This window comes from Scyliorhinus torazame, chromosome 3 (genome assembly GCF_047496885.1).
Source record: "Scyliorhinus torazame isolate Kashiwa2021f chromosome 3, sScyTor2.1, whole genome shotgun sequence".
Classification (NCBI taxonomy): domain Eukaryota; kingdom Metazoa; phylum Chordata; class Chondrichthyes; order Carcharhiniformes; family Scyliorhinidae; genus Scyliorhinus; species Scyliorhinus torazame.
The window spans coordinates 140,481,620-140,508,977 of record NC_092709.1 but is presented as its reverse complement, the minus strand read 5'-3'; the positions used below and the strand labels follow the sequence as shown (position 1 = coordinate 140,508,977).

Below are 27,358 nucleotides of genomic sequence, written 5' to 3'. Positions count from 1 at the left end.
GTATATACCACCTTCAGCTGTATCAGACCCAAACTCGTGCACAAGGTGGAGGCGTTCACTCTCCGGAGCACCTCACACCAGAACCCCTCCTCCATACCCTCTCCCAGCTCTTCCTCCCACTTTGCCTTGATCCCTTCCAGTGGTGCCTTCTCCTCTTCCAAAATAGCCCTGTAGACTGCCGGCACTACCCCCTTCTCCAGTCCCCTTGTCGTCAGCACCTCCTCCAGCAATGTGGAGGCCGACTCCAACAGGAAGCTCTGTATCTCCTTCCTGGCAAAATCTCGAACCTGCATGTATCTAAACATTTCCCCGCTGCTCCAGCCCATACTTCGCTCCCAGCTCCTTCAGTCCTGCAAACCGACCCCCAAGAAACAAATCTTTTAGTGTCTTAATCCCATCTCCTCCCATTTCCGAAAATTCCCGTCCCACTTCACTGGCTCAAATCTGTGGTTCTCCCGAATTGGCATTTCCCTTGACCCTTTCCCCAACCCAAGTGTTGGCGAAACTGCCTCCAAATTGGTAAAATCATCTTAGCCCCCTTTAAACTCTAACAATTAAACCACCCATGCTTGGTGTCAGGTAGACCGCAGAACAGTTTGCTTGGCCTCCTTTATTTTACTTTAAGGACATAGTTCCAAAACATAACAACCATATAAACTTCATAATTGTAACACAATGGATGCTTCAGGAAAGGCCCATGAAATATTGATAAATTTTGCTCCCTCTTGGAGGTCCATCTATGAACATCGGAACATTAGGATCAGGCAGAGTAGGCCGTTCAACCTCTCAATCCTGCTCCACCATTCAATTAATCACGGCTAATCGCCGCCTCAACTGCACTTATCTGCCTATGATTCATATCTCTTGATGCCTTTACCTCAATAAAATCTATCTTGCTATGCTTGAGCAGGTTAGATGGCAAAGTGCCCTATCTTTGTTTTGAATTTTTTAGGGGCGGCGCATGTCGAAATGAAAATGAAATGAAAATCGCTTATTGTCACAAGTAGGCTTCAAATGAAGTTAATGTGAAAAGCCCCTAGTCGCCACATTCCGGCACCTGTTCGGGGAGGCCGGTACGGGAATTGAACCGTGCTGCTGGCCTGCCTTGGTCTGCTTTCAAAGCCAGCGATTTAGCCCTGTGCTAAACCAGTGGTTAGCACTGAGACTACGGCGCTGAGGACCCGGGTTACTGTGTGGAGTTTGCACATTCACCCCGTGTCTGTGTGGGTTTAAATTGCCCCTTAATTCGAAAAGAGAAATAATTGGGTACTCTAAATTTATTTTTAAAAAATCCTTGTTTTGAATTTTAAAAAAAATATATATTTTATTGAAAATTTTTGGTCAACCATCACAGTACATTGTGTATCCCTTACACAATAATATAACAGTATAAATAACATTGACCTGTTTTATAAACAAAGAATAAATAATATACAACAAAAACAAAAACGAAAGCTAAATGGCAACTGCCTTGTCTCAGATAAACACTCTCCAAAAATATGATTTAACAGTCCAAAATACAATTATTTATAGCAACGACCTATACATATTATACAGATATATTAACAACCCTGAGAGTCCTTCTGGTTCCTCCCCCCCCCCCCCCCCCCGCCCCCCTGGGCTGCTGCTGCTGCCTTCTTCTTTTCCATTCCCTCTATCTTTCTGTGAGGTATTCGATGAACGGTTGCCACCCCCTGGTGAACCCTTGAGCCGATCCCCTTAGGACGAACTTAATCCGTTCCAGCTTTATAAACCCTGCCATGTCATTTATCCAGGTCTCCACCCCCGGGGGCTTGGCTTCCTTCCACATCAACAGTATCCTGCGCCGGGCTACTAGGGATGCAAAGGCCAAAACATCGGCCTCTCTCGCCTCCTGCACACGCGGCTCTTGTGCAACCCCAAATATAGCCAACCCCCAGCTTGGTTCGACCTGGACCCCCACTACTTTCGAAAGCACCTTTGTCACCTCCACCCAGAACCCCTGTAGTGCCGGACATGACCAGAACATGTGGGTGTGATTCGCTGGGCTTCTCGAGCATCTCGCACACCTATCCTCTACCCCAAAAAATTTACTGAGCCGTGCTCCAGTCATATGTAACACCTTAAATTGAATCAGGCTTAGCCTGGCACACGAGGACGATGAGTTTACCCTACTTAGGGCATCCGCCCACAGCCCCTCCTCAATCTCCTCCCCCAGCTCTTCTTCCCATTTCCCTTTCAGCTCATCTACCATAATCTCCCCCTCGTCCCTCATTTCCCTATATATATCTGACACCTTACCGTCCCCCACCCATGTCTTTGAGATCACTCTGTCCTGCACCTCATGCGTCGGGAGCTGCGGGAATTCCCTCACCTGTTGCCTCGCAAAAGCCCTCAGTTGCATATACCGGAAGGCATTCCCTTGGGGCAACCCAAATTTCTCGGTCAGCGCTCCCAGACTTGCGAACTTCCCATCCACAAACAGATCTTTCAGTTGCGTTACTCCTGCTCTTTGCCATATTCCAAATCCCCCATCCATTCTCCCCGGGGCAAACCTATGGTTATTTCTTATCGGGGACCCCACCATGGCTCCTGTCTTTCCCCTATGCCGTCTCCACTGTCCCCAAATTTTCAAAGTCGCCACCACCACCGGGCTTGTGGTGTATTTCTTCGGTGAGAACGGCAATGGGGCCGTCACCATAGCTTGTAGGCTAGTCCCCCTACAGGACGCCCTCTCCAATCTCTTCCACGCCGCTCCCTCCTCTTCTCCCATCCACTTACTCACCATTGAGATATTGGCGGCCCAGTAGTACTCACTTAGGCTCGGTAGTGCCAGCCCCCCCCCTTTCCCTACTACGCTGTAAGAATCCCTTCCTCACTCTCGGGGTCTTCCCGGCCCACACAAAACTCATGATACTCTTTTCGATCCTTTTGAAAAAAGCCTTCGTGATCACCACCGGGAGGCACTGAAACACAAAGAGGAATCTCGGGAGGACTACCATTTTAACCGCCTGCACCCTCCCTGCCAGTGACAGGGATACCATGTCCCATCTCTTAAAGTCCTCCTCCATTTGTTCCACCAATCGCGTTAAATTTAACATATGCAATGTACCCCAATTCTTGGCTATCTGGATCCCCAAGTAACGGAAGTCCCTTGTTACCTTCCTCAGCAGAAAGTCCTCTATTTCTCTGCTCTGCTCCCCTGGATGCACCACAAACAACTCACTTTTCCCCATGTTCAGTTTATATCCTGAGAATTCTCCAAACTCCCGAAGTGTCCGCATTATCTCTGGCATCCCCTCCGCCAGGTCCGCTACATATAACAACAAATCATCCGCATACAGAGATACCCGGTGATCTTCTCCTCCTCTAAGTACTCCCCTCCACTTCTTGGAACCCCTCAATGCTATCGCCAGGGGCTCAATCGCCAGTGCAAACAATAATGGGGACAGAGGGCATCCCTGCCTTGTCCCTCTATGGAGCCGAAAGTATGCAGATCCCCGTCCATTCGTGACCACACTTGCCACTGGGGCCCTATACAACAGCTGTACCCATCCAACATACTCATCTCCAAAACCAAATCTCCTCAGCACCTCCCACAGATAATCCCACTCCACTCTATCAAATGCTTTCTCGGCATCCATCGCCACCACTATCTCCGCTTCCCCCTCTGGTGGGGGCATCACCATTACCCCTAGCAGCCTCCGTATATTCGTATTCAGCTGTCTCCCCTTCACAAACCCAGTTTGGTCCTCATGGACCACCCTCGGGACACAATCCTCTATCCTCATTGCCATCACCTTGGCCAGAATCTTAGCGTCTACATTTAGGAGGGAAATAGGTCTATAGGACCCGCATTGCAGCGGGTCCTTTTCCTTCTTTAGGAGAAGCGATATCGTTGCCTCAGACATAGTCGGGGGCAGCTGTCCCCTTTCCTTTGCCTCATTAAAGTTCCTCATCAGTAGCGGGGCGAGCAAGTCCACATATTTCCTGTAAAATTCAACTGGGAATCCATCCGGTCCCGGAGCCTTCCCCGCCTGCATGCTCCTAATTCCTTTCACTACTTCCTCTATTTCAATCTGTGCTCCCAGTCCCACCCTTTCCTGCTCCTCCACCTTGGGAAATTCCAGCCGGTCCAGAAAGCCCATCATTCTTTCCCTCCCATCCGGGGGTTGAGCTTCGTATAATTTTTTATAAAATGCCTTGAACACTCCATTCACTCTCTCCGCTCCCCGCTCCATCTCTCCTTCCTCATCCCTCACTCCCCCTATTTCCCTCGCTGCTCCCCTTTTCCTCAATTGGTGGGCCAGCAACCTGCTCGCCTTCTCCCCATATTCGTACTGTACACCCTGTGCCTTCCTCCACTGTGCCTCTGCAGTACCCGTTGTCAGCAAGTCAAATTCTACGTATAGCCTTTGCCTTTCCCTGTACAGTCCCTCCTCCGGTGCCTCCGCATATTGCCTGTCCACCCTCAGAAGTTCTTGCAGCAACCTCTCCCGTTCCCTACTCTCCTGCTTTCCTTTATGTGCCCTTATTGATATCAGCTCCCCTCCAACCACTGCCTTCAGCGCCTCCCAGACCACTCCCACCTGGACCTCCCCATTATCATTGAGTTCCAAGTACTTTTCAATGCACCCCCTCACCCTTAGACACACCCCCTCATCTGCCATTAGTCCCATGTCCATTCTCCAGGGTGGGCGCCCTTCTGTTTCCTCCCCTATCTCCAAGTCCACCCAATGTGGAGCGTGATCCGAAATGGCTATAGCCGTATACTCCGTTCCCCTCACCTTCGGGATCAACGCCCTTCCCAAAACAAAAAAGTCTATTCGCGAATAGACTTTGTGGACATAGGAGAAAAACGAAAACTCCTTACTCCTAGGTCTGCTAAATCTCCACGGGTCTACTCCTCCCATCTGCTCCATAAAATCTTTAAGCACCTTGGCTGCTGCCGGCCTCCTTCCAGTCCTGGACCTCGACCTGTCCATCCCTGGTTCCAACACCGTATTGAAATCTCCCCCCATTACCAACTTTCCCACCTCTAGGTCCGGGATGCGTCCTAGCATACGCCTCATAAAATTGGCATCATCCCAGTTCGGGGCATATACGTTTACCAAAACCACCATCTCCCCCTGTAGTTTGCCACTCACCATCACGTATCTGCCCCCGCTATCTGCCACTATAGTCTTTGCCTCAAACATTACCTGCTTCCCCACTAATATAGCCACCCCCCTGTTTTTCACATCTAGCCCCAAATGGAACACCTGCCCCACCCAACCTTTGCGTAGTCTCACCTGGTCTATCAGTTTCAAGTGCGTTTCCTGTAACATAACCACGTCTGCCTTAAGTTTCTTAAGGTGTGCGAGTACCCGTGCCCTCTTTATCGGCCCGTTCAGCCCTCTCACGTTCCACGTGATCAGCCGGGTTGGGGGGCTTTTTACCCCCCCCTTGTCGATTAGCCATCCCCTTTTTCCAGCTCCTCACCCGGTTCCCACGCAGCTGTGTCCCCCCAGGCGGTGCCCCCCCGCCCATCCCACCCCATGCCAGCTCCCCCCTCTCCCCAGCAGCAGCAACCCAATAATTCCCCCCTCCCACCCCCCCCGCTAGATCCCCCACTAGAACATAGAACATAGAAAATACAGCACAGAACAGGCCCTTCGGCCCACGATGTTGTGCCGAACCTTTGTCCTAGATTAATCATAGATTATCATTGAATTTACAGTGCAGAAGGAGGCCATTCGGCCCCCCGAGTCTGCACCAGCTCTTGGAAAGAGCACCCTACCCAAACTCAACACCTCCACCCAACACCAAGGGCAATTTGGACATTAAGGGCAATTTATCATTGGCCAATTCACCTAACCCGCACATCTTTGGACTGTGGGAGGAAACCGGAGCACCCGGAGGAAACCCACGCAGACACGGGGAGGACGTGCAGACTCCGCACAGACAATGACCCAAGCCGGAATCGAACCTGGGACCATGGATCTGTGAAGCAATTGTGCTATCCACAATGCTACCGTGCTGCCCTTAAGAACAAATAAATCTACACAATATCATTTTCCCGTAATCCATGTACCTATCCAACAGCTGCTTGAAGGTCCCTAATGTTTCCGACTCAACTACTTCCACAGGCAGTGCATTCCATGCCCCCACTACTCTCTGGGTAAAGAACCTACCTCTGATATCCCTCCTATATCTTCCACCTTTCACCTTAAATTTATGTCCCCTTGTAATGGTGTGTTCCACCTGGGGAAAAAGTCTCTGACTGTCTACTCTATCTATTCCCCTGATCATCTTATAAACCTTTATCAAGTCGCCCCTCATCCTTCTCCGCTCTAATGAGAAAAGGCCTAGCACCCTCAACCTTTCCTCGTAAGACCTACTCTCCATTCCAGGCAACATCCTGGTAAATCTTCTTTGCACCTTTTCCAGAGCTTCCACATCCTTCCTAAAATGAGGCGACCAGAACTGTACACAGTACTCCAAATGTGGCCTTACCAAAGTTTTGTACAGCTGCATCATCACCTCACGGCTCTTAAATTCAATCCCTCTGTTAATGAACGCGAGCACACCATAGGCCTTCTTCACAGCTCTATCCACTTGAGTGGCAACTTTCAAAGATGTATGAACATAGACCCCAAGGTCTCTCTGCTCCTCCACAATGCCAAGAACTCTACCGTTAACCCTGTATTCCGCATTCATATTTGTCCTTCCAAAATGGACAACCTCACACTTTTCAGGGTTAAACTCCATCTGCCACTTCTCAGCCCAGCTCTGCATCCTATCTATGTCTCTTTGCAGCCGACATCAGCCCTCCTTACTATCCACAACTCCACCAATCTTCGTATCGTCTGCAAATTTACTGACCCACCCTTCAACTCCCTCATCCAAGTCATTAATGAAAATCACAAACAGCAGAGGACCCAGAACTGATCCCTGCGGTACACCACTGGTAACTGGGATCCAGGCTGAATATTTGCCATCCACCACCACTCTCTGACTTCTATCGGTTAGCCAGTTCGTTATCCAACTGGCCAAATTTCCCACTATCCCATGCCTCCTTACTTTGTGCAGAAGCCTACCATGGGGAACTTTATCAAATGCCTTACTAAAATCCATGTACACTACATCCACTGCTTTACCTTCATCCACATGCTTGGTCACCTCCTCAAAGAATTCAACAAGATTTGTAAGGCAAGACCTACCCCTCACAAATCCGTGCTGACTATCCCTAATCAAGCAGTGTCTTTCCAGATGCTCAGAAATCCTATCCTTCAGTACCCTTTCCATTACTTTGCCTACCACCGAAGTAAGACTAACTGGCCTGTAATTCCCAGGGTTATCCCTAGTTCCTTTTTTGAACAGGGGCACGACATTCGCCACTCTCCAATCCCCTGGTACCACCCCTGTTGACAGTGAGGACGAAAAGATAATTGCCAACGGCTCTGCAATTTCATCTCTTGCTTCCCATAGAATCCTTGGATATATCCCGTCAGGCCCGGGGGACTTGTCTATCCTCAAGTTTTTCAAAATGCCCAACACATCTTCCTTCCTAACAAGTATTTCCTCGAGCTTACCAATCTGTTTCACACTGTCCTCTCCAACAATATCGCCCCTCTCATTTGTAAATACAGAAGAAAAGTACTCATTCAAGACCTCTCCTATCTCTTCAGACTCAATACACAATCTCCCGCTACTGTCCTTGATTGGACCTACCCTCGCTCTAGTCATTCTCATATTTCTCACATATGTGTAAAAGGCCTTGGGGTTTTCCTTGATCCTACCCGCCAAAGATTGTTCATGCCCTCTCTTAGCTCTCCTAATCCCTTTCTTCAGTTCCCTCCTGGCTATCTTGTATCCCTCCAATGCCCTGTCTGAACCTTGTTTCCTCAGCCTTACATAAGTCACCTTTTTCCTCTTAACAAGACATTCAACCTCTCTTGTCAACCATGGTTCCCTCACTCGACCATCTCTTCCCTGCCTGACAGGGACATACATATCAAGGACACGTAGCACCTGTTCCTTGAACAAGTTCCACATTTCACTTGTGTCCTTCCCTGCCAGCCTATGTTCCCAACTTATGCACTTCAATTCTTGTCTGACAACATCGTATTTACCCTTCCCCCAATTGTAAACCTTGCCCTGTTGCACGTACCTATCCCTCTCCATTACTAAAGTGAAAGTCACAGAATTGTGGTCACTATCTCCAAAATGCTCCCCCACTAACAAATCTATCACTTGCCCTGGTTCATTACCCAGTACTAAATCTAATATTGCCCCTCCTCTGGTTGGACAATCTACATACTGTGTTAGAAAAGCTTCCTGGACACACTGCACAAACACCACCCCATCCAAACTATTTGATCTAAAGAGTTTCCACTCAATATTTGGGAAGTTAAAGTCGCCCATGACTACTACCCTATGACTTCTGCACCTTTCCAAAATCTGTTTCCCAATCTGTTCCTCCACATCTCTGCTACTATTGGGGGGCCTATAGAAAACTCCTAACAAGGTGACTGCTCCTTTCCTATTTCTGACTTCAACCCATACTACCTCAATAGGGTGATACTCCTCGAACTGCCTTTCTGCAGCTGTTATACTATCTCTAATTAATAATGCCACCCCCCCACCTCTTTTACCACCCTCCCTAATCTTATTGAAACATCTATACCCAGGGACCTCCAACAACCATTTCTGCCCCTCTTCTATCCAAGTTTCCGTGATGGCCACCACATCGTAGTCCCAAGTACCGATCCATGCCATAAGTTCACCCACCTTATTCCTGATGCTTCTTGCGTTGAAGTATACACACTTCAACCCATCTCCGTGCCTGCAAATACTCTCCTTTGTCAGTGTTCCCTTCCCCACTGCCTCATTACATGCTTTGGCGTCCTGAATATCGGCTACCTTAGTTGCTGGACTACAAATCCGGTTCCCATTCCCCTGCCAAATTAGTTTAAACCCTCCCGAAGAGTACTAGCAAACCTCCCTCCCAGGATATTGGTGCCCCTCTGGTTCAGATGCAACCCGTCCTGCTTGTACAGGTCCCACCTTCCCCAGAATGCGCTCCAATTATCCAAATACCTGAACCCCTCCCTCCTACACCATTCCTGCAGCCACGTGTTCAACTGCACTCTCTCCCTATTCCTAGCCTCGCTATCACGTGGCACCGGCAACAAACCAGAGATGACAACTCTGTCTGTCCTGGCTTTCAACTTCCAGCCTAACTCCCTAAACTTGTTTATTACCTCCACACCCCTTTTCCTACCTATGTCGTTGGTACCAATGTGCACCACGACTTCTGGCTGCTCCCCCTCCCCCTTAAGGATCCTGAAGACACGATCCGAGACATCCCTGGCCCTGGCACCCGGGAGGCAACATACCTTCCGGGAGTCTCGCTCGCGACCACAGAATCTCCTATCTATTCCCCTAACCATTGAATCTCCTACAACTATTGCTTTTCTATTCTCCCCCCTTCCCTTCTGAGCCCCAGAGCCAGACTCAGTGCCAGAGACCTGGCCGCTCGGGCCTTCCCCCGGTAGGTCATCCCCCCCAACAGCATCCAAAACGGTATACTTGTTTTGAAGGGGAACGGCCACGAGGGATCCCTACACTGTCTGCCTGTTTGTTTTTTTCCCCCTGACTGTAACCCAGCTATTCTTGTCCTGTACCTTGGGTGTGGTTACCTCCCTGTAACTCTTCTCAATCACCCCCTCTGCCTCCCGGATGATTCGAAGTTCATCCAGCTTCAGCTCCAGTTCCCTAACACGGTCTTTGAGGAGCTGAAGTTGGGTGCACTTCCCGCAGGTATAGTCAGTGGGGACACCGGTGGTATCCCTCACCACCCACATCCTACAGGAGGAGCATGTAACTGGCCTAGCCTCCATCCCCTCTTACCTTACAGAATATAGCTGCTGTGTGGACTAACTAGATCTCCGCCCTCCGACTCTGCTACACTTCTTGTAAACTCCTGGCTCTCTTCGCACTCTTTGCGGAAACGTCGGAAACAAAATGAAAGGAGCACCTTACTCCCTCCTCACCTAACTCCCTCGGTCACCAAACTCTCACTATCGCACTCAAATGCACCAAATTCAGCACTCCCTCGGTCACCAAACTCTCACTATAGCACTCAAAAAGCACCAAATTCAGCACTCAGTGCAAACAAAGTCTGCACTGTAGGGGATCACTTTTATACTGTGAATCTAGCCTCTGAAAAACTGGCCTAATCCAATTAACTAATTAACAAGCTCCAGCTGCAAGTGCCTAGAAGTAGAAGCCTGTTTAAAGCTGATTGAAAATTCACCTTCTTCTAAATCAAACAGCAACTTTTAAGTTAATTAACTAAATAAAAGAAAGACTAAACTTTAGATAAAAATGAAGCCTTATACTCCCTCGGTCACCAAACTCTCACTATAGCACTCAAAAAGCACCAAATTCAGCACTCAGTGCAAATAAAGTCTGCACTGTAGGGGATCACTTTTATACTGTGAATCTAGCCTCTGAAAAACTGGCCTAATCCAATTAACTAATTAACAAGCTCCAGCTGCAAGTGCCTAGAAGTAGAAGCCTGTTTAAAGCTGATTGAAAATTCACCTTCTTCTAAATCAAACAGCAACTTTTAAGTTAATTAACTAAATAAAAGAAAGACTAAACTTTAGATAAAAATGAAGCCTTATACTCCCTCGGTCACCAAACTCTCACTATAGCACTCAAAAAGCACCAAATTCGACACACTAGCGTAGTTACACCCCCCATGTTGCTCCCAGATGTCAGCAAACTCTGGCCGACCTCGGCTTCCCCCCGTGACCTCGGCTCGCACCGTGCGACGCCCCCTCCTTCCTGCTTCCCTATTCCCGCCATGATTATCATAGCGCGGGAACCGAGCCCGCGCTTCCCCTTGGCCCCGCCCACAATGGCCAACGCCCCATCTCCTCCACCTCCTTTCCTCCCCCCACCACCTCCTGTGGAAGAGAGAAAAGTTACCACATCGCAGGATTAATAACATAATACTCCTCTTTCCCCCCTTTTTCCCCTCCTTTTTACCCCCCTTTTCGCCCCCATACTCGCACCACCACTTTGTTTCGAACGTTCTTTTAAAAAAAAAATAACCCGCTCATTCCAATTTTTCTTCCACGATAAAAGTCCACGCCTCATCCGCCGTCTCAAAGTTGTGGTGCCTCCCTTGATATGTGACCCACAGTCTTGCCGGTTGCAGCATTCCGAATTTTATCTTCTTTTTGTGAAGCACCGCCTTGGCCCGATTAAAGCTCGCCCTCCTTTTCGCCACCTCCGCACTCCAGTCTTGGTATACGCGGATCACCGCGTTCTCCCACTTACTGCTCCGAGTTTTCTTTGCCCATCTAAGGACCATCTCTCTATCCTTAAAACGGAGGAATCTCACCACTATGGCTCTAGGAATTTCTCCTGCTCTCGGTCCTCGCGCCATCACTCGATATTCTCCCTCCACCTCCAGCGGACCCGCCGGGGCCTCCGCTCCCATTAACGAGTGCAGCATCGTGCTCACATATGCCCCGACGTCCGCTCCCTCCGCACCTTCAGGAAGACCAAGAATCCTTAGGTTGTTCCTCCTCGCGTTGTTCTCCAGCGCCTCCAGCCTTTCCGCACATCGTTTATGGTGTGCCTCGTGCATCTCCGTCTTCACCACCAGGCCCTCTATGTCGTCCTCATTCTCGGCAGCCTTTGCCTTCAAGACCCGAAGCTCCCGCTCCTGGGTCTTTTGCTCCTCCTTTAGCCCTTCGATCACCTGTAATATCGGGGCCAACAGCTCCTTCTTCATTTCCTTTTTGAGTTCTTCCACGCAGCGTTTCAAAAACCCGTGTTGTTCAGGGCCCCATATTAAACTGCCACCTTCCGACGCCATCTTGGTTTTTGCTTGCCTTCCGTGCCGCTGCTCTAAAGGATCCACCTCAATCCGGCCACCTTCCTCTCCTTTTTTCATCCGTATCCAGGGGGGATTCCCTTCTGGTTCACCGCACAGTACTTTTAGCCGTTAAAATTGCCGTTGGGGCTCTTATTAAGAGCCCAAAAGTCCGTTCCACCGGGAGCTGCCGAAACGTGCGACTCAGCTGGTCATCGCCGCACCCGGAAGTCTTGTTTTGAATTTTTGATTAGAATTTTAAATGTTTGCAATTATCCATTAGGAAATGTAGATTGATGTGAGAGATGCTGCAAGAAACTAATTTAAGAGTAACTGCGGATGCCATTCATTTGCCTCTGATTGTAAAATCCAGTGTGATGAATATAAGAAATTGTCATATTTTACCTGTGCTGTATTGTTCTTTGTTCTTTATAATGTTATTAATGGATTAAAATGCACACAGACAGTATGACTGCTAGAGCAGTGACTAAAAGTGAAGTATTAGCATTCATTCAGCCATCTTGTCATGCCCGACTTTGTTTTGGGACGAATCTTGAGAGATTTGTGATGCTCGAAACATCTCACAAGATTCAATGAATCTCGCGAGACATCATGATTTAGATCTCGCCCTCACTGGGATTGACCCAAATCAGCATTTTTAAATGAGCTGTATGGGTCATTTAAAGATACGTTCACCGGATTCATCTGGCACTCGGGACTCAACAGCTATGCCTGAGAACTCGCCAGGGCGCCGTTTAGTATTGGTCCGCACAAATGTGGACCAGTTACAACGGCACCTGGGGAATCTCCCAGGCCATTGTAGACCTCCAGGTGGTCGGGAAAGGGCTGGGTGGCACCTTGGTTCTCCTGCAAGCAGTTGGGCACCATACTGGCACTACCAGGGTGTCTGGATGGCATTGCCAGGCTGGCAGGTGCACTGACAGGGCTCCAGGCTGGCAGTGCCAGGGTGCCCACATGCCAGGGTGGCACTGTCATGAATTGGGCCCGGGGGGGGGCCCTACTGGGTAGAGGGGGGGTGAGCGCGGATTCCCGGGGACCTTCCAGAGGTTGGGGGGATGGAGGTTAAAAGGTGGGGGTGGAGATTAAAAGGTGGGGGTGGAAGAACAGTGCAGCCTTCCAAAATGGTGCCCCAATCCGCGAGGAGCCTTTCCTTCTGGAGAACGTCAGCTGAGCTCGCCACCAGGAAATCCCTGTAAATGCGGCCTTGGCAGAGAGAATCTCCCTGAGGCCAAAAAATCATCAAAGTGCCATTGAATTTTAGTGGGTTGTTTTTCAGCCCTGCAGGCGCCAAGAAACACCTTGCCATCCAGCAGACTTTAACTCATGTCTGCTGAATCGCACACCTTATGTTTGGCCCTGGCTAAACAAGTCAGGGCACATCCTGTATCAAAAGAATGCTGTGTGCTTTGAATGTAATAAAATAGCTAATGGGAGATGTCAGATCTGTCCGAAAAGGCAGCTACCAACAGGATTCGAAACTGAGCAGAATTCTTTTTAGCTCGGTTCTGAAAGCTTTCTTTCTCCAAGGACTCTGCACCAAGATAAGCAAGTAAAACCTGGTTGTTCAGTGTATACATAAGTAGTACTTGAAATATAAGGAATTGCTTAATTGGAATGTCGAAGCAGTCTTCAGGAAGCAGTTAAGGTGCTGTAACTGTTAACTGTAAACCTATTTCTTTGTTGCTAATACGCCTAATTTTGTTTCCAAATTAAAGTTTGTTTTAAAATACAAGCTGTCTACTGGTTGGTGCTATTACTCCTGTGGTGCAGTAATATTCCCTCTCAGTTTTACCAAAAGCAAATAGCTGGGTTCTATTCCGGGATTTTAACAAAAATTGGGGTTCTGGTCCAGACCCATAACAGCAGCCTAATATTTTTTAACACAACTTGGTTACATGACACAGGTCTGTTTACTCATTCGCTTAATGGTTATTCTGATGGTCACTTGTGTGTCAAGCTATCCGTTTAAATGGGTAATATCTCAAGGTCAATTCTCTGCCTGTAGGGCATGATCACTTTGTTTGTTAGTTACTCACTACAAAATCCAGCCTTATATTCTTTAAATCAACATTCTTAAACAGGGATTGATCATCAGTATTTTCCTATTTTAAAAATAATAACCACTTTATTCTTTTCAGTGTCTCCATGACTGTCTGCTCCACAATCCTGGCCATTGGTTTCATGCCATTGAGTCTTTACATTTACTCAACGACCTGGACACAAGAATCGAACAATTCCAGTATTGCAACACACGCAAGCAACATCACAGTGCCTTATAAAGTGATAGGTGATCAAAAATATTTATTCATTCTTCTTCATCAAATGTTATGGGGCGTGGAATCATGTTGCTCTAATTTATTTATTGCACAACAGCACAATTTATTGATAACAGCAAGGGGCAAGGAGCTGGGGACAGGCAACTTGCTAAGTGACCTCGATGGCTGCTGGGGCATTTTGAGACTCCACGCTTCAGTTGGTTTTGTAAACATCTGAGCCATGTCTTGCTCTGTGCTGGGGATAATTAACCATCAAAGGGGAGAGGGCGGGAATGAATAGCTTTAGATTTGCCCATACTTTTATTTTGTTTTTAATTCTAAAATGAATGTAATTGGTTTTGATGTATTCATTAATTTGTCCCATTGGATTCAGACAGGATTTAACCAGAATTGTTTGGAAATGATTCACTGTAAGTCGGCATAAATCATTTAATGTTGTATCAGCTCAATGCAATTTTCTCTGCTTCTTTGGCTGGTTTGGAGCTATGTTTGGCACCAAATGGTGTTGGCTAAATGCCCGGATCTGTGTTGGAAACCAGCAATTTCACATTCCTTAAGGTCTTTTTAGTGTGATAGGAAATCTAATACTCTTTACTTCTAAAGAGCAGGCAGAATCCTTAATGGTTTTGAGAAATTAAACAAGCTTAAAAGAATAGTGTGAGGTTTCTCCTCTTTAGCCATTACTCTCACTGTCCTGTGACATGCATTTGGTAGACCTTCAACCCGATTGATTTCAGCTTAACTTATTGGAAGAGCCTAACTTATTCATTCAGCAGTATAAATGGGAAGGGGCTGGGGAGGGAAGTACACTATGTAATAAAATATGAATGGGAAGCGACTGGAGAGGGAGGTACACTATGGGTGCGATTCTCTGGGAAGATTCCTAAGCGTGATAGCAAGTGGAAACTGCCATGAGATTCCCGCCGCTCGGCCCAGCAAGGCTGTCCTGACAGATACCAAGGCTCGGTTAGCCATTTACACTGCTGAGTCATTGAAGATTTCACATATCACCATGACTCTGGTGATTTATGGACACCAAATGGTGCGCCTCCCGCTTAGTGTGGTCAGGGGCAGTGCCCAGGCTTGTTGGGCCGTGATTGGTTGAGCTTTATACAGCTAAATTGCCAATGCATCCTCCAGATGGGATCCGGGGCCAAAGCACTGTGCTGGGCAAGTACCCTAAAGTATTTAAACCTGGAATGGGAAAGATAAAAAGGACCATAGCTGACATTCATGTCAACTTGGGAGCCCAATCTTGGTATTTCAAGGCATGCCCAAGTCCCCTATGGGTTGTTGGAAAAAGTGGAAACTGAACTCAGTTTCGGCTAGATGAGTATCATCAGGCCTGTACTTTCTCAGATTGGGCAGCGCTCGTGGTGCCTGTGTTAAAATCAGACAAAGCAGTTCTGTTATGTTAGGAATATAAGCTGACAGTGAATACGGCTTCAAGGTTGAATCACTACCCCATGAAGATTGAAGCATTGAAGACCTTTATGCGAAGTTGGTGGTTAGACGCTCGTTCACTAAACTCGATATGTGCCACGCATATTCACAACTCGAGTTTGATGTGGCCTCCTGGGAGTTGAGGAAAAAAACTTTTACCCAGAGGCTGCCCGTGGGGCAGCATGGTAGCACAAGTGGATAGCACTGTGGCTTCACAGCGCTAGGGTCCCAGGTTTGATTCCCTGCTGGGTCACTGTCTGTGCGGAGTATGCACGTTCTCCCCGTGTCTGTGTGGGCTTCCTCCGGGTGCTCCGGTTCCCTCCCACAGTCCAAAAACATGCAGGTTAGGTGGATTGGCCATGATAAATTGCCCTTAGTGACCAAAAACAAAGTTGGGAGGGGTTATTGGGTTACAGGGTTAGGGTGGATGTGAGGTCTTAAGTGGGTCGGTGCAAACTTGATGGGCTGAATGGCCTCCTTCTGCACTGTATGTTCTAAGATGGTCTGGAACGCACTACCTGGGAGGGTGGTAGAGGCGGGTTGCCTCACACCCTTTAAAAAGTATCTGGATGAGCACTTGGCAATTCTTAGTTTTCGAGGCTATGGGCCAAGTAAGTGCTGGCCAATAGGATTAGGATTGGCAGATGAAATGAAATGAAATGAAAATCGCTTATTGTCACAAGTAGGCTTCAAATGAAGTTACTGTGAAAAGCCCTTAGTCACCACATTCCGGCACCTGTTTGGGGAGGCTGGCAGGGGGATTGAACCCGTGCTGCTGGCCTGCTTGGCCTGCTTTAAAAGCCAGCTATTTAGCCCTGTGCTAAACCAGCCCCATTGTGCTCAACCAGCCCCATAGATCAGGTGCCTTTCATGGTGGTGCAGACTCGAGGGGCCGAAGGGCCTTTTCTTCACTGTATTTTTCTGTGAACTATGTTGTAATCAATACACACAGCGGCCTTTACAAATACACCCGGCTGCCTTTTGGTGTGTCCTCTGCATGTGCTATATTTCCACGGGCAATGGAGAATATGGAATGGTTAGCACTGCTGCCTCACAGCACGAAGGACCTAGGTTCAATTCCAGCCTTGGGTGTCTATCTACGTGGAGTTTGCAAGTTTTCCCTGTGTCTGCGTGGATTTCCTCCAGATATTCCGGTTTCCTCCGATAGTCCAGAGATGTGCAGTTTAGGTGGGGTTACAGGGATGGAGCTGTGGCGTGGGCCTAGGTTGGGTGCTTTTTCAGAGGGTCGGTGCAGACTCGATGGGCCGAATGGCCTCCTTCTGCACTGTAAGGATTCTAATATCCTGTGAGGGTTGCCGTGTGTGATGGCACACGCAGATGATGTGCTGGTCATAGCAGTAACTGATCAAGAGCACCTGGACAACCTTGAAGCAGTGCTGAAATGGTTCACCGTGTATGGTGTCCATTTGCAGTGGGTGAAATGTGGCTTCCATGTAAGGGAGGTGGTCTATCTCGGTTACCAGGTGGAACGCAAAGATTTACACCCCGTCGCCAAAAAGGTGCCATTCAGCAGGCCCTCAGCCCAACAGATGCCACAGAGCTTGATTAATGTTTAGAACTTGTTAATTATTACAGCAAGTGGGCTTCTGGTGGCGGCCATGGAGTGAACGGTGGCACATTTGGTAGCTCCAGCTCAAGGTGGAATCTTTCAGTCCTTTCCCTGTCTGAGGGGGGAAATCTTTGGACGGAAGAGGTGTAGGAGTGCCAGGAGAAGGTGTAACTCCTCTGTGTGGCTAGCGGATGAATCCACAAACTAAGAGTGGGTCGAGAAGAAGGGAGTTGTTGGAGCAGGAGAGTGCGCCACAGGTTAAGATGGGGAGGGCAAAGGGCTTGTTCTTCCCACCCAATGGTCAACGGAGCAGCTGGTGGACTTTTTAAATGATAAGTTTAGCCAGCAGAGAAGGGAAGCCCTGGAGGACCTGGCCAAAGGGGTGGAGCCGCTCAAAGCAGAGATTGTGAGAGTGGAGCAGAGGTTGGAGTCCCAGGGCCGGGTGATCCAGAAAGTGGAGGAGGCGGTGGGGGAGCATGAGGAATCACTCGCCTCATTGGTGGCCGAATTGGGGGTGATGCGGATAACCCAAAAGAGGCTGAAGGAGAAGGTGGAGGACCTGGCGATGGTGGTGCTGTTACACTGCTTCTTCGGCAAGAGAAAATTCTTCGGTGGGCGCGGCAGACGAGGAGATGCACCTGGGAGGGGAACGAGGTGTGAAGGTACCAGGACCTGGGTGCAGAACTGCCGGAGAGGAGGGCCGGGTGTAACCGCCCTCTTCAATAAGAGGGTGAGGTTTGGAGTGCTGTACCCGGCCCGCCTCTGGGTGACTTTCCAGAACCGAGAATATTATTTTGATACGCCAAAGGAGGCGTTGGATTTTTTGAGGGACAATGGACTGGCAGGAGAAAGATGACATTGAACCTTTGAGTCAGTGTGAGGTGTTTTCTTTATCCAAGATCCCCCAAATCCCCCAATGGGCCCGAAATATATAACAACAGGTCATCTGCGTACAGTAAAAAGTTTGCTCGACACCCCCTCCTCCCTGCACAATCCTTCTCCAGTCCTTCATTGCTCTAACCGCCATTGCCAATGGCTCTATACCCAAGGCAAAAAGCAACGGGAGGAGCAGACACCCCTGCCTCATCCCATTTCTTTCCCTTTTGGTGGGTTTGGTGGCTGGATATTTGGGGGGCATCAAGGGTGAGAGCACCTTTTTTCTGTTTCTTTGTTTCTTGGGGGAGTGTGGATGGAGGGGAGGGGAATCAACTCATAGTTTGGCGGAGCAGGAGGTGCAGACGTTCAAAAGAGGTCTCAAGATCTTCCGAATCGGTGAACACAAGGCTGGCTCGTTTCTTATTTTGCCATAGGGCCACCCCATACACAGTGACTCGGGGCGTCCTGGCTGAAAGGGTGATGGGGCGCCGGCTGTGAACCCACCCTCGTGTGATTTTCCCTGACATAGGTGGAAATATGCACCACAACCAGGAGCTGCAAGAGCGTTGATCATTATCGAGTAAAATTCCAAGGTCGGATCATGCAAAAGCACCTTGATCACATTCTGTCCAGGCGACAAATGCTTCGTAAAAGTTTTCAATACCACAGCAGCCACCAGCGGAGCATCCACTGCGACGTTCCAGTCGGAAGCAGCGTTCGCCTTCCAGATTCATGACGCCTATCCGGCGCCTGGAGTGTGCAATGCCCAGTCAGATGTGAAGATAGTCCGCTGCCCTCCTTCTCAGCAGATGTCAGAGGATTCTTCGCATTTGGGGGGAGGAATGTTATAACACACAAGTATTTTACTGGGTGGGATCAATTAACTTCCCATGAACTTTGCGGAATATGAGCTGCCCCATTAAGGGGGCAGGGGACTTCTAAACAATGTACAGTTGTATGGTATATAAAGCCAGCTTGTTTGTCACCGGCAAGGCAGACCCAGTTGGAATCTGCCGTGTGATGTATATAATAGTTATTGTAAATAAATTAAGTTTTTTTGAATTGCTCGGTGTGGACTTCTTTGTGGCCTTAGGAAACTATGTAATAAAATATAAATGGGAAGGGTATGGAGAGGCAGGTACACTATGGCCGCGATCTAGCAGCCATGTTGGCTGTGATCTAGCGGCCATACTAGCCACATGCGTAAATCCCATAATGGCCACTAAATCCTACGGGAGCTCCAAAATGGGATTTACACCGGCGAGACCTTGGTTTGCTGAGATGAGTGCAGCTGGAACAAAACTCAAGAAGTATGACAGCATCGAGGTCAAAGTAGTCCACTTAATTGGCGCCTATGTCCACCACCTTCAGCATCCACCCCCGCCATCATCAATGCATAGTGGCAGCAGTGTGCCCCAGTGTGTCCCATCTACAAGATGCACTGCAGCAACTCACAAAGGCTCCACTGACAGCACCTTCCAAGCTTGCAACCTCTACCACCTGAAAAACAAGAGCGACAGACAGATGGGAACACCACCCACAACAAGGTTCCCTCAAGACCACAGATCATCGTGACTTGGGGCTATATTGCTGAGTCAAAAACCCAGAACTCCCTTACAGTGGCTGTACCTCCACCACAGGGACTGCAGAAGTTCAAGAAGTCAGCACAGTGGTTAGCACTGCTGCCTCACAGCTCCAGGGACCCAGGTTCGATTCCGACCTTGGGTGACTGTGTGTGTATATGTGTGTTTCCTCCGGGTGCTAAACGGTTTCCTCCCACAGTCCAAAGACGTGCAGGTTAGGTGGCTTGGCCATGATAAATTGCCCCTCCTTGTCTGGTTAGATGGGGTTATGGAATTGGGGTGGGGAATTGTGCCTTAGTGGGGAACTCTATCAGATGGTCGATGCAGACCCATTAAGCTGAATGACCTCCTTCTCTACTGTAGGGATTCTACGATCTTCCCCCTGCAACATGGCCCAAAACCTTGAATCTCCTCATCCTTGTACCATCAAGTATTGGAAACAGCTTTTAAAAAAAAGATATTTTATTCCAAACATATTCAACACAATAACACAACCCTAACATCCAACAGAGTATACAGTTTGTACAATTTTTCTCCATTTACTCCCCCCTCCCCCGTGACAAACAGCTCCTCAAATATAGCCATGAATGGCCTCCACCGACCACTTTAGGACAAATTTGATTTTCTCCAACCTGAGAAACATACAAGCCTCCCAACCATGCTGCAACCCCCGGCGGCATGGCCGACCTCCAATTCAAAAGTATCCACGCCAGGCAATCAGAGAGGCGAAGGCCATGACATCGGCCCCCTTCCCCTCCAGCAGCTCTGGCACCTCCGACACCCCAACAATCGCCACCATAGGGTCCGGCTTCATCTCATCTCTTGCAATCCTCAATAAGTTCCTGAACACTGCCTCACAAAAGTTATGCAACTCCTCACATCCTCAGAACATATGGGCATGGTTTGCTAGCCCCACCCACACCTCTTGCACCTGTCCACTACCTCCGGAAAAAATCCACTCATCTGAGCCCGAATCATGTGGACCCTGTGCACCATCTTAAATTGTATAAGGTTCATCCTTGCGCAGATGGCGGTTGAGTTCACCCGGCACACTTCTTCGCACCACAGTCCCCATCCTATCTCCCTTCCCAACTCTTCCTCCTATTTCCTCTTTATCTACTTCACTAAGGCTGTGCCTGGCTCTCCCAACTACCCATATATATCCCCACTCCTCGCATCTCCCCTCATCCGGGAGCAACATCTTCTCCAAAAGTGTATACTCTGGAACCCGAGGGAACAAAGGCAGCTCCTTGCGAGCAAATCCCCACACGTGTCAATATCTAAACTCATTCTCCCTTGGTAGCTCGAACCTCACCCACAGATTCTCTAGCCCAGTGAACTTCCCCTCTGAAAACATTTTTTCAAATTTAGAGAACCCAATTTTGTTTTCCAATTAAGGGGAAATTTAGCATGGCCAATCCACCTACACTGCACATCTTTGGGTTGTGAGGGTGAAATCCATGCAGTCATGGGGAGAATGTGTAAACTCCATATGGACAGTTATCCGGGGTCGGAATCAAACCAAGGTCCTCAGCGCCATAGGCAGCAGTGCTAACCACTGCAGCACCATTCTGCCTCCTCTCCAAAAACATGTCCCTGACCCTTACTAATCCCTCCTCCCATCATGTCCTATACATCGCATCCATTCCCTGGCATAAACCTAGGATTCCCACACAGAGGAGTCATCACCAACATGTACCCCAGTTAAAATGCTTCCTCAGCTGGATCGAAATTTTTATAGACGACTCCTCCACCGGACTCCTTGTATACTTCCTGAGGGTGAACGGCAGGGAGGCTGTCACCAGAGCCCTCAAGCTCGTACCCTTGTAAGACTCCTCCTCTAACCTGACCAATCTGCCCCTCCCCCTCCCACCTTTGTCTCACCTTCTCCATATTCACTGCCCAAAATTAGTGCAACAAATTCAAGAGCGTCAGCCCCCTTTCCCGCCTCTGCCTTCATAACAAAGCCCTCTTCACCCTCGGCACCTTCCCTGCCCACACAAATTGGCACTTCCATCTTCCAAAGAAAGGCCTTGCGGAGGAAAATCGGGAAGGACAAACACGAACAGGAATCTTGGCAATCTGTTCATCTTCACCACCTGCACCCTTCCCGTCAATGTCAGGTGCAGCGTATCCCACCTTTTAAGATTTCCCATAACCTCCTCCACTAACCCTGCCAAATTCCACCAATGCATCGTGGCCCACTCATGTGTTACCTGAATCCCCAGGTACCAGAACTGCTCCCTTACCACCTTAAATGGCAATGCACCCAGGTGTCTGTCCGTCCCACCACCCCCCTCCCCACACGCCCGCTGCATTCACCGGGAACACCTCATTTTTTCCCACATTCAATTTATAGCCTGAAAATGCCCCAAACCTCGCCAGTAAGCCCATAATTCAGCCCATGCTTTCTAACGGGCCCGTCCCGAACAGCAACAGGTCTTCGGCATACAATTACACCCGGTGCTCCCTGCCCTCCTCACAATCCCCAGACACTCAGCCGAAGCCCGAGGTGCCATCACCAACGTGAACAATAGCACCACTCCCCCAACCCCCCCACCCCCCCCAGACAGCGTCATAATTACATTCAACAACCTGCTAATATTACTAGAGAGGTGCCTGCCCTTCACAAACTCTGTTTGATCCTCCGAGACCTCCGGCACACACGCCTCCAACCTTCTCACCAATACTTTTGCCAGGACTTTCACATCCGTATTCAGCAGAAAGATGGGCCTATAGGACCTGCACTCCAATAGATCCTTCCCCTTTATCAGGATCAGCAAAATCGACGCCTGTGCCAACATAGCCGGCAACTCCCCCGTTTCCCCACTTCACTAAACATGCCCAAAAGGTGGGAGGCCAATTCCATCAGGAACTGCTTACAAAATTCCGCCAGGAAGCCATCGGCTCCGGTGTCTCACCCAATTGCATCATGCCAATGCACCACCCATCCCCTGAACATCTCATTTATCTTCTCCAGATCTGACACCACGTCCCCCCTCCGTCCATCTTCACCTGAACAATTTCCCTCACTGCTGCTTGTTGGAGTACCTGGTGGACCAGCATGTGACTCTTCTTCATAACCATACCCACCTCCCAGCCCCGCGCACCCTCCGCAACTGACCCACTTCGCCATCCCATCATCAACCTTGAACAAAATAATTTATCCCCCCACCCCCCCCACCCCAGACCACCGCCTTCAAGGCCTCCCAAAACGTGGCTGCCGATACCTCCCCATTCTGATTAAGGCCAACATAATTCTTAATCGTCACTGCCACCTTCCCACAGAACTCCTTGTTTACAAAAGCCCCGAATCCAACCTCCACCCCGGCCTCTGTGCCTGACCAGAATGAGTGCTCACATCTAGATAGTGCAGGGCAGGGTCCAAAATCACTATTCCCACATATTCTGCACCTTCTACCCCCATCAGCACTGCCCAGCTCACCACAAAAAAGTCAGTCCGGGAATATACTCTATACACATTCGAGAAGGAGGAGTACTCCTTCTCTCCTGGGTGCCCAATCCTCCACAGATCCACCATTCCCATCCTCTCCATAAACCCTCTCAGCTCTTACGCCATTCCTGACCTCCCAATCGATTTAGTGTTTGACTTGTCCACTCTCGGTTCCAATACACAATTAAAATCCCGCCATAATCAGTTGGTGAGAGTCCAAATCCTGGATCGCCCCTAATAGCCTCTTCATAGGCGAGATTCTCCGACCCCCCCGCCGGGTCGGAGAATCGCCGGGGGCTGGCGTGAATCCCGCCCCCACCGGTTGCCAAAGTCTCTGGCACCGGATATTAGGCGGGGGCGGGAATCGCGCCGCGCCGGTTGGCGGGCCCCCCCGCGCGATTCTCCGGCCCGGATGGGCCGGAGTCACGCCGCTAAAATGCCTGTCCCGCCGGCGTAGATTAAACCACCTACCTTACCGGCGGGACAAGGCGGCGCGGGCGGGTTCCAGGGTCCTGGGGGGGGCGCGGGTCGATCTGGCCCCGGGGGGTGCCCCCACGGTGGTCTGGCCCGCGATCGGGGCCCACCGATCCGCGGGCGGGCCTGTGCCGTGGGGGCACTCTTTCCCTTCCGCCTCCGCCACGGTCTCCACCATGGCAGAGGTGGAAGAGACTCCCTCCACTGCGCATGCGCGGGAATGCCGTCAGCGGCCGCTAATGCTCCCGCGCATGCGCCGCCCGGAGATGTCATTTCCGCGCCAGCTGGCGGGGCACCAAAGGCCTTTTCTGGCAGCTGGCGGGGCGGAAATTCGTCCGGCGCGGGCCTAGCCCCTTAAGGTTGGGGCTCGGCTCCCAAAGATGCGGAGCATTCCGCACCTTTGGGGCGGCGCGATGCCCGACTGATTTGCGCCGTTTTGGGCGCCAGTCGACGGACATCGCGCCGTTTCCGGAGAATTTCGCCCCATGAATCTGACATTGTCCTATTAAATCGCATAAACATTCGCCACACCACTGGAGTCCCCACTGGCACCCACTTGTAATCACAAACCTCCTCCCCCGCACCCTCCCCCCCCACCCCGGGTCCCGTACCCCCTTGCCCCCGTTTTCTTGTTCAACAGTATGGCGACCCCTCGACTTGGAGTCAAATCGCAACTGGAACACTTGCCCACCTACCTCTTCCTAAACCTCACCTGAGTTTTCACACGGAGGTGCGTCGAGTTTGGTAAACCTCAGGCATGCCCATCCAGGGGAGAACTAATCCCCCTCCACTGTCCACACAACTTTTCCACCGAAATTTCCCAAAGTTCCCGTAAAAGGGGCCAGAACGAACGCCTTCAAGCACGAGCCACCCTGTGTCCACTCACATCACCGCCATCGCTGGTCGTCCCGGGAACAGCTTTTTTGTTGTCCATCTTATCTTTACTTGTCATAATCTTGCACACCTCTAGAAAATCTCCCCTCAACATCATCTGGTCCAAGAACAATCGCAGCTCCTCCAACCTAAACTTGTCGTTAAAATCCCTCATCCCAGGTGTCAACCTGCTAAATCTCTTCTCAACAACACTCACTTTCTTCCTGAATTCTAATGACCAGAGCTGGCATAGTTGTGGCCGAACCAGAGTTTTATAAAAGTTCAACATAACCTTTCTGTTTTGTACTAAATACCCCTATTTCAGAAGCCCAAGATCCCAAATACTTTGCCAACTATTCTCAAATGTCCGACCACCTTCAAAGATCAATGCAATGAACTCCAGGTCTGTCTTTCTCGATCCTCTCTTTAGAACTGTTCCAGTAAATCAATGTTGTTTCTCCCTATCCCTTTTGCCAAAATGCGTTATCTCACACTTCTCTGCATTAAATTAATCTGTCTCTTATCTGCCCATTCTGCTAGACTTTCCTTGTCCTGTTACACCCAATTGGTATCATCCCCATTGTCAGTCACGCTTGCAAGTTTGGTGTAAGTGACAGATTTTCAAATCTTACTCTGTATTCCAGTAACTAAATCATATATGTATAAAAGCAATGTTCTTAGCATTGAGCCACGGGGAATAACATTTCTACCATCCTCCAGTCTGAAAAACAACCATTTATTATCACTGTTTTTTTCTGTACTTGAGCCAGGTTTTAACAATCCATGTGGACACTGACCCTCCTGTTTCTTTTTATGTGGTACTTTGTCAAATGCTTTCTGTAAACCTCGATATAATAATAATCTTTATTGTCACAAGTAGGCTTACATTAACACTGCAATGAAGTTACTGTGAAAAGCCCCTCGTCACCAAACTCCAGCACCTGTTTGGGTACACTGAGGGAGAATTCACAATGTCCAATTCACTTAACAAGCACGTCTATCGAGACTTGTGGGAGGAAATCAGAGTACCCAGAGGAAATCTACGCAGACATGGGGAGAACGTGCAGACTCCACACAGATAGTGACCCAAACCGGGAATCGAACCCGGGTCCCTGGCGCTGTGAAGCAACCTTGCTAACCACTGTGCTACCGTGCCGGGGATAGTACAGACAATGAAAATGAACGTGCTGCACAGGTTCCTATTCCTGTTCAGATCCCTCCCAGTATTCATCCCCAAGGCCGCTTTCACCAAAGTTGACATGTCGATCATGGCGTTTGGGTGTGTGTGTGTGAGTGGCGGGAGCAAGGAAGAGCCATAGGATCTGCAAGAGAATCCTACAGAAAAGGAGGAACATAGGAGGATGGCCCTTCCAAACCTTCAACTCAACCACTGGGCAGCCACCGCAGAAAGAGTATGGGGATGTGTCAAGGAGCCGGGAGCAGAATGGGTAAGAACAGAGTAGATCTCCTGTACAGGAATGTCATTCCGGCACCGACCACGGCCCCACTCTCATTTCCCCAGCCAAGTACTCAAGAAGCCCAGTGGTGGTGGCCACACGGCGAATGTGGAACCAACTCAGGCACCACTTTGGACTGGTAACAATGGCCCCCATCTGCAAGCACCATACATTTACCCTGGCGGAGTAGCGACCCTTGAGAAACTGACGGACAAGCTTCAGCTCCCAAAAGGGAAGGCGCTGCGATGTATACAATTAAGGAACTTCCGCCGCAAAGAGACAGCAATGCTCCCCCAGTTACCAGGACACTCACTACTGGGCAGTCCTCTCGGGGACAGTAACTGGGGGATGGTAACTGCGCTGACATGTACGGACAGCTGCTAACGGAGGTACGGCACCACTGGATAAGACATGAGACAAGAAATGGGAGTAAGCCAGGCATGATGGAGATAGGGGGAGGATCTCGAGCCAAGCATTGTATAGGGCAAACTCCACCGTCTCATGCGCAGGGCTGAACCTAACACAGCTGAAAGATGTGCACAGGACGCACTTGACAAGATCACGCATGAGTGCGTTCTTCCCGAAGGTGGAAGACAAATGTGAACGGTGCCAGGGACGCCCGGCCAACCACACTCACATGTTCTGGTCTTGTCCCAGACTTGGCGGGTACTGGACCGCCTTCTTCAAGGCTATGTCCAAGGCTGTGGGAATGAGGATAGAGCCATGCCCACTCATGGTGGTCTTTGGGCTACCGGAACAGTCAGAACTCTTTTCAGGGAGAGATCCCCGTAGAACAGCACTAGTCACACCTTTCCATTCATAAAAACACCCTTCTATTACTACCCTCTGCCTTCTGTGACCGAGCCAGTTCTGTGTCCATCTTGCCGTCTTACCTCTGTACCCATGTGACTCCACCTTTTGTACCAGTCTGCCATGAGGCACCTTGTCAAAGGCTTTACTGAAGTCCGTGTAAACAACATCCGCTGCCCTCCCCTCATCAATCATCTTTGTCACCTCCTCAAAAAACTTGATCAAGTTAGAGAGGCACGACCTTGCCTTCACAAAACCATGCTGTCTATCGCTAATGAGTCCATTTGTTTCTAAATGGGTATAAATCCTGTCCCTGAGAATTCTCTCCAATAATTTACCTACTGCCGGCATGAGGCTCACCGGCCTATAGTTTCCTGGGATATCCCTGCTACCTTCCTTAAACAGCGGTACCACATTAGCTATCTCCAGTCCTTTGGGTCCTCACCTGTAGCCAATGAGGATACAAAGATGTCAGTTAAGGTCCCAGCAATTTTCTCCCTTGCTTCCCTCAGTATTCTGGGGTAAATGCCATCCGGCCCAGGAGACTTATCTACCTTAATATCTTTTAAAACACCAATACCTCCTCCTTTTTGATGTCAATATGTCCCAGACTGTCCACACACCCTGCCCAAGAATCATCTTCCACAAAGTCCTTTTCTTTGGTGAA

General features: G+C 49.4%; 1 protein-coding gene across 1 annotated transcript in view; it reads left to right on the top strand.

Annotated features, from left to right (window-relative positions):
* Nucleotides 1-27,358, top strand: part of LOC140408707 (sodium-dependent organic anion transporter-like) — a 102,770-nt gene that overhangs the window by 34,496 nt on the left and 40,916 nt on the right. The window contains exon 2 of the mRNA XM_072496293.1: nt 14,014-14,162. Coding sequence (XP_072352394.1) covers nt 14,014-14,162 — 149 coding nt within the window. The remainder of the gene's footprint in view (nt 1-14,013; nt 14,163-27,358) is intronic.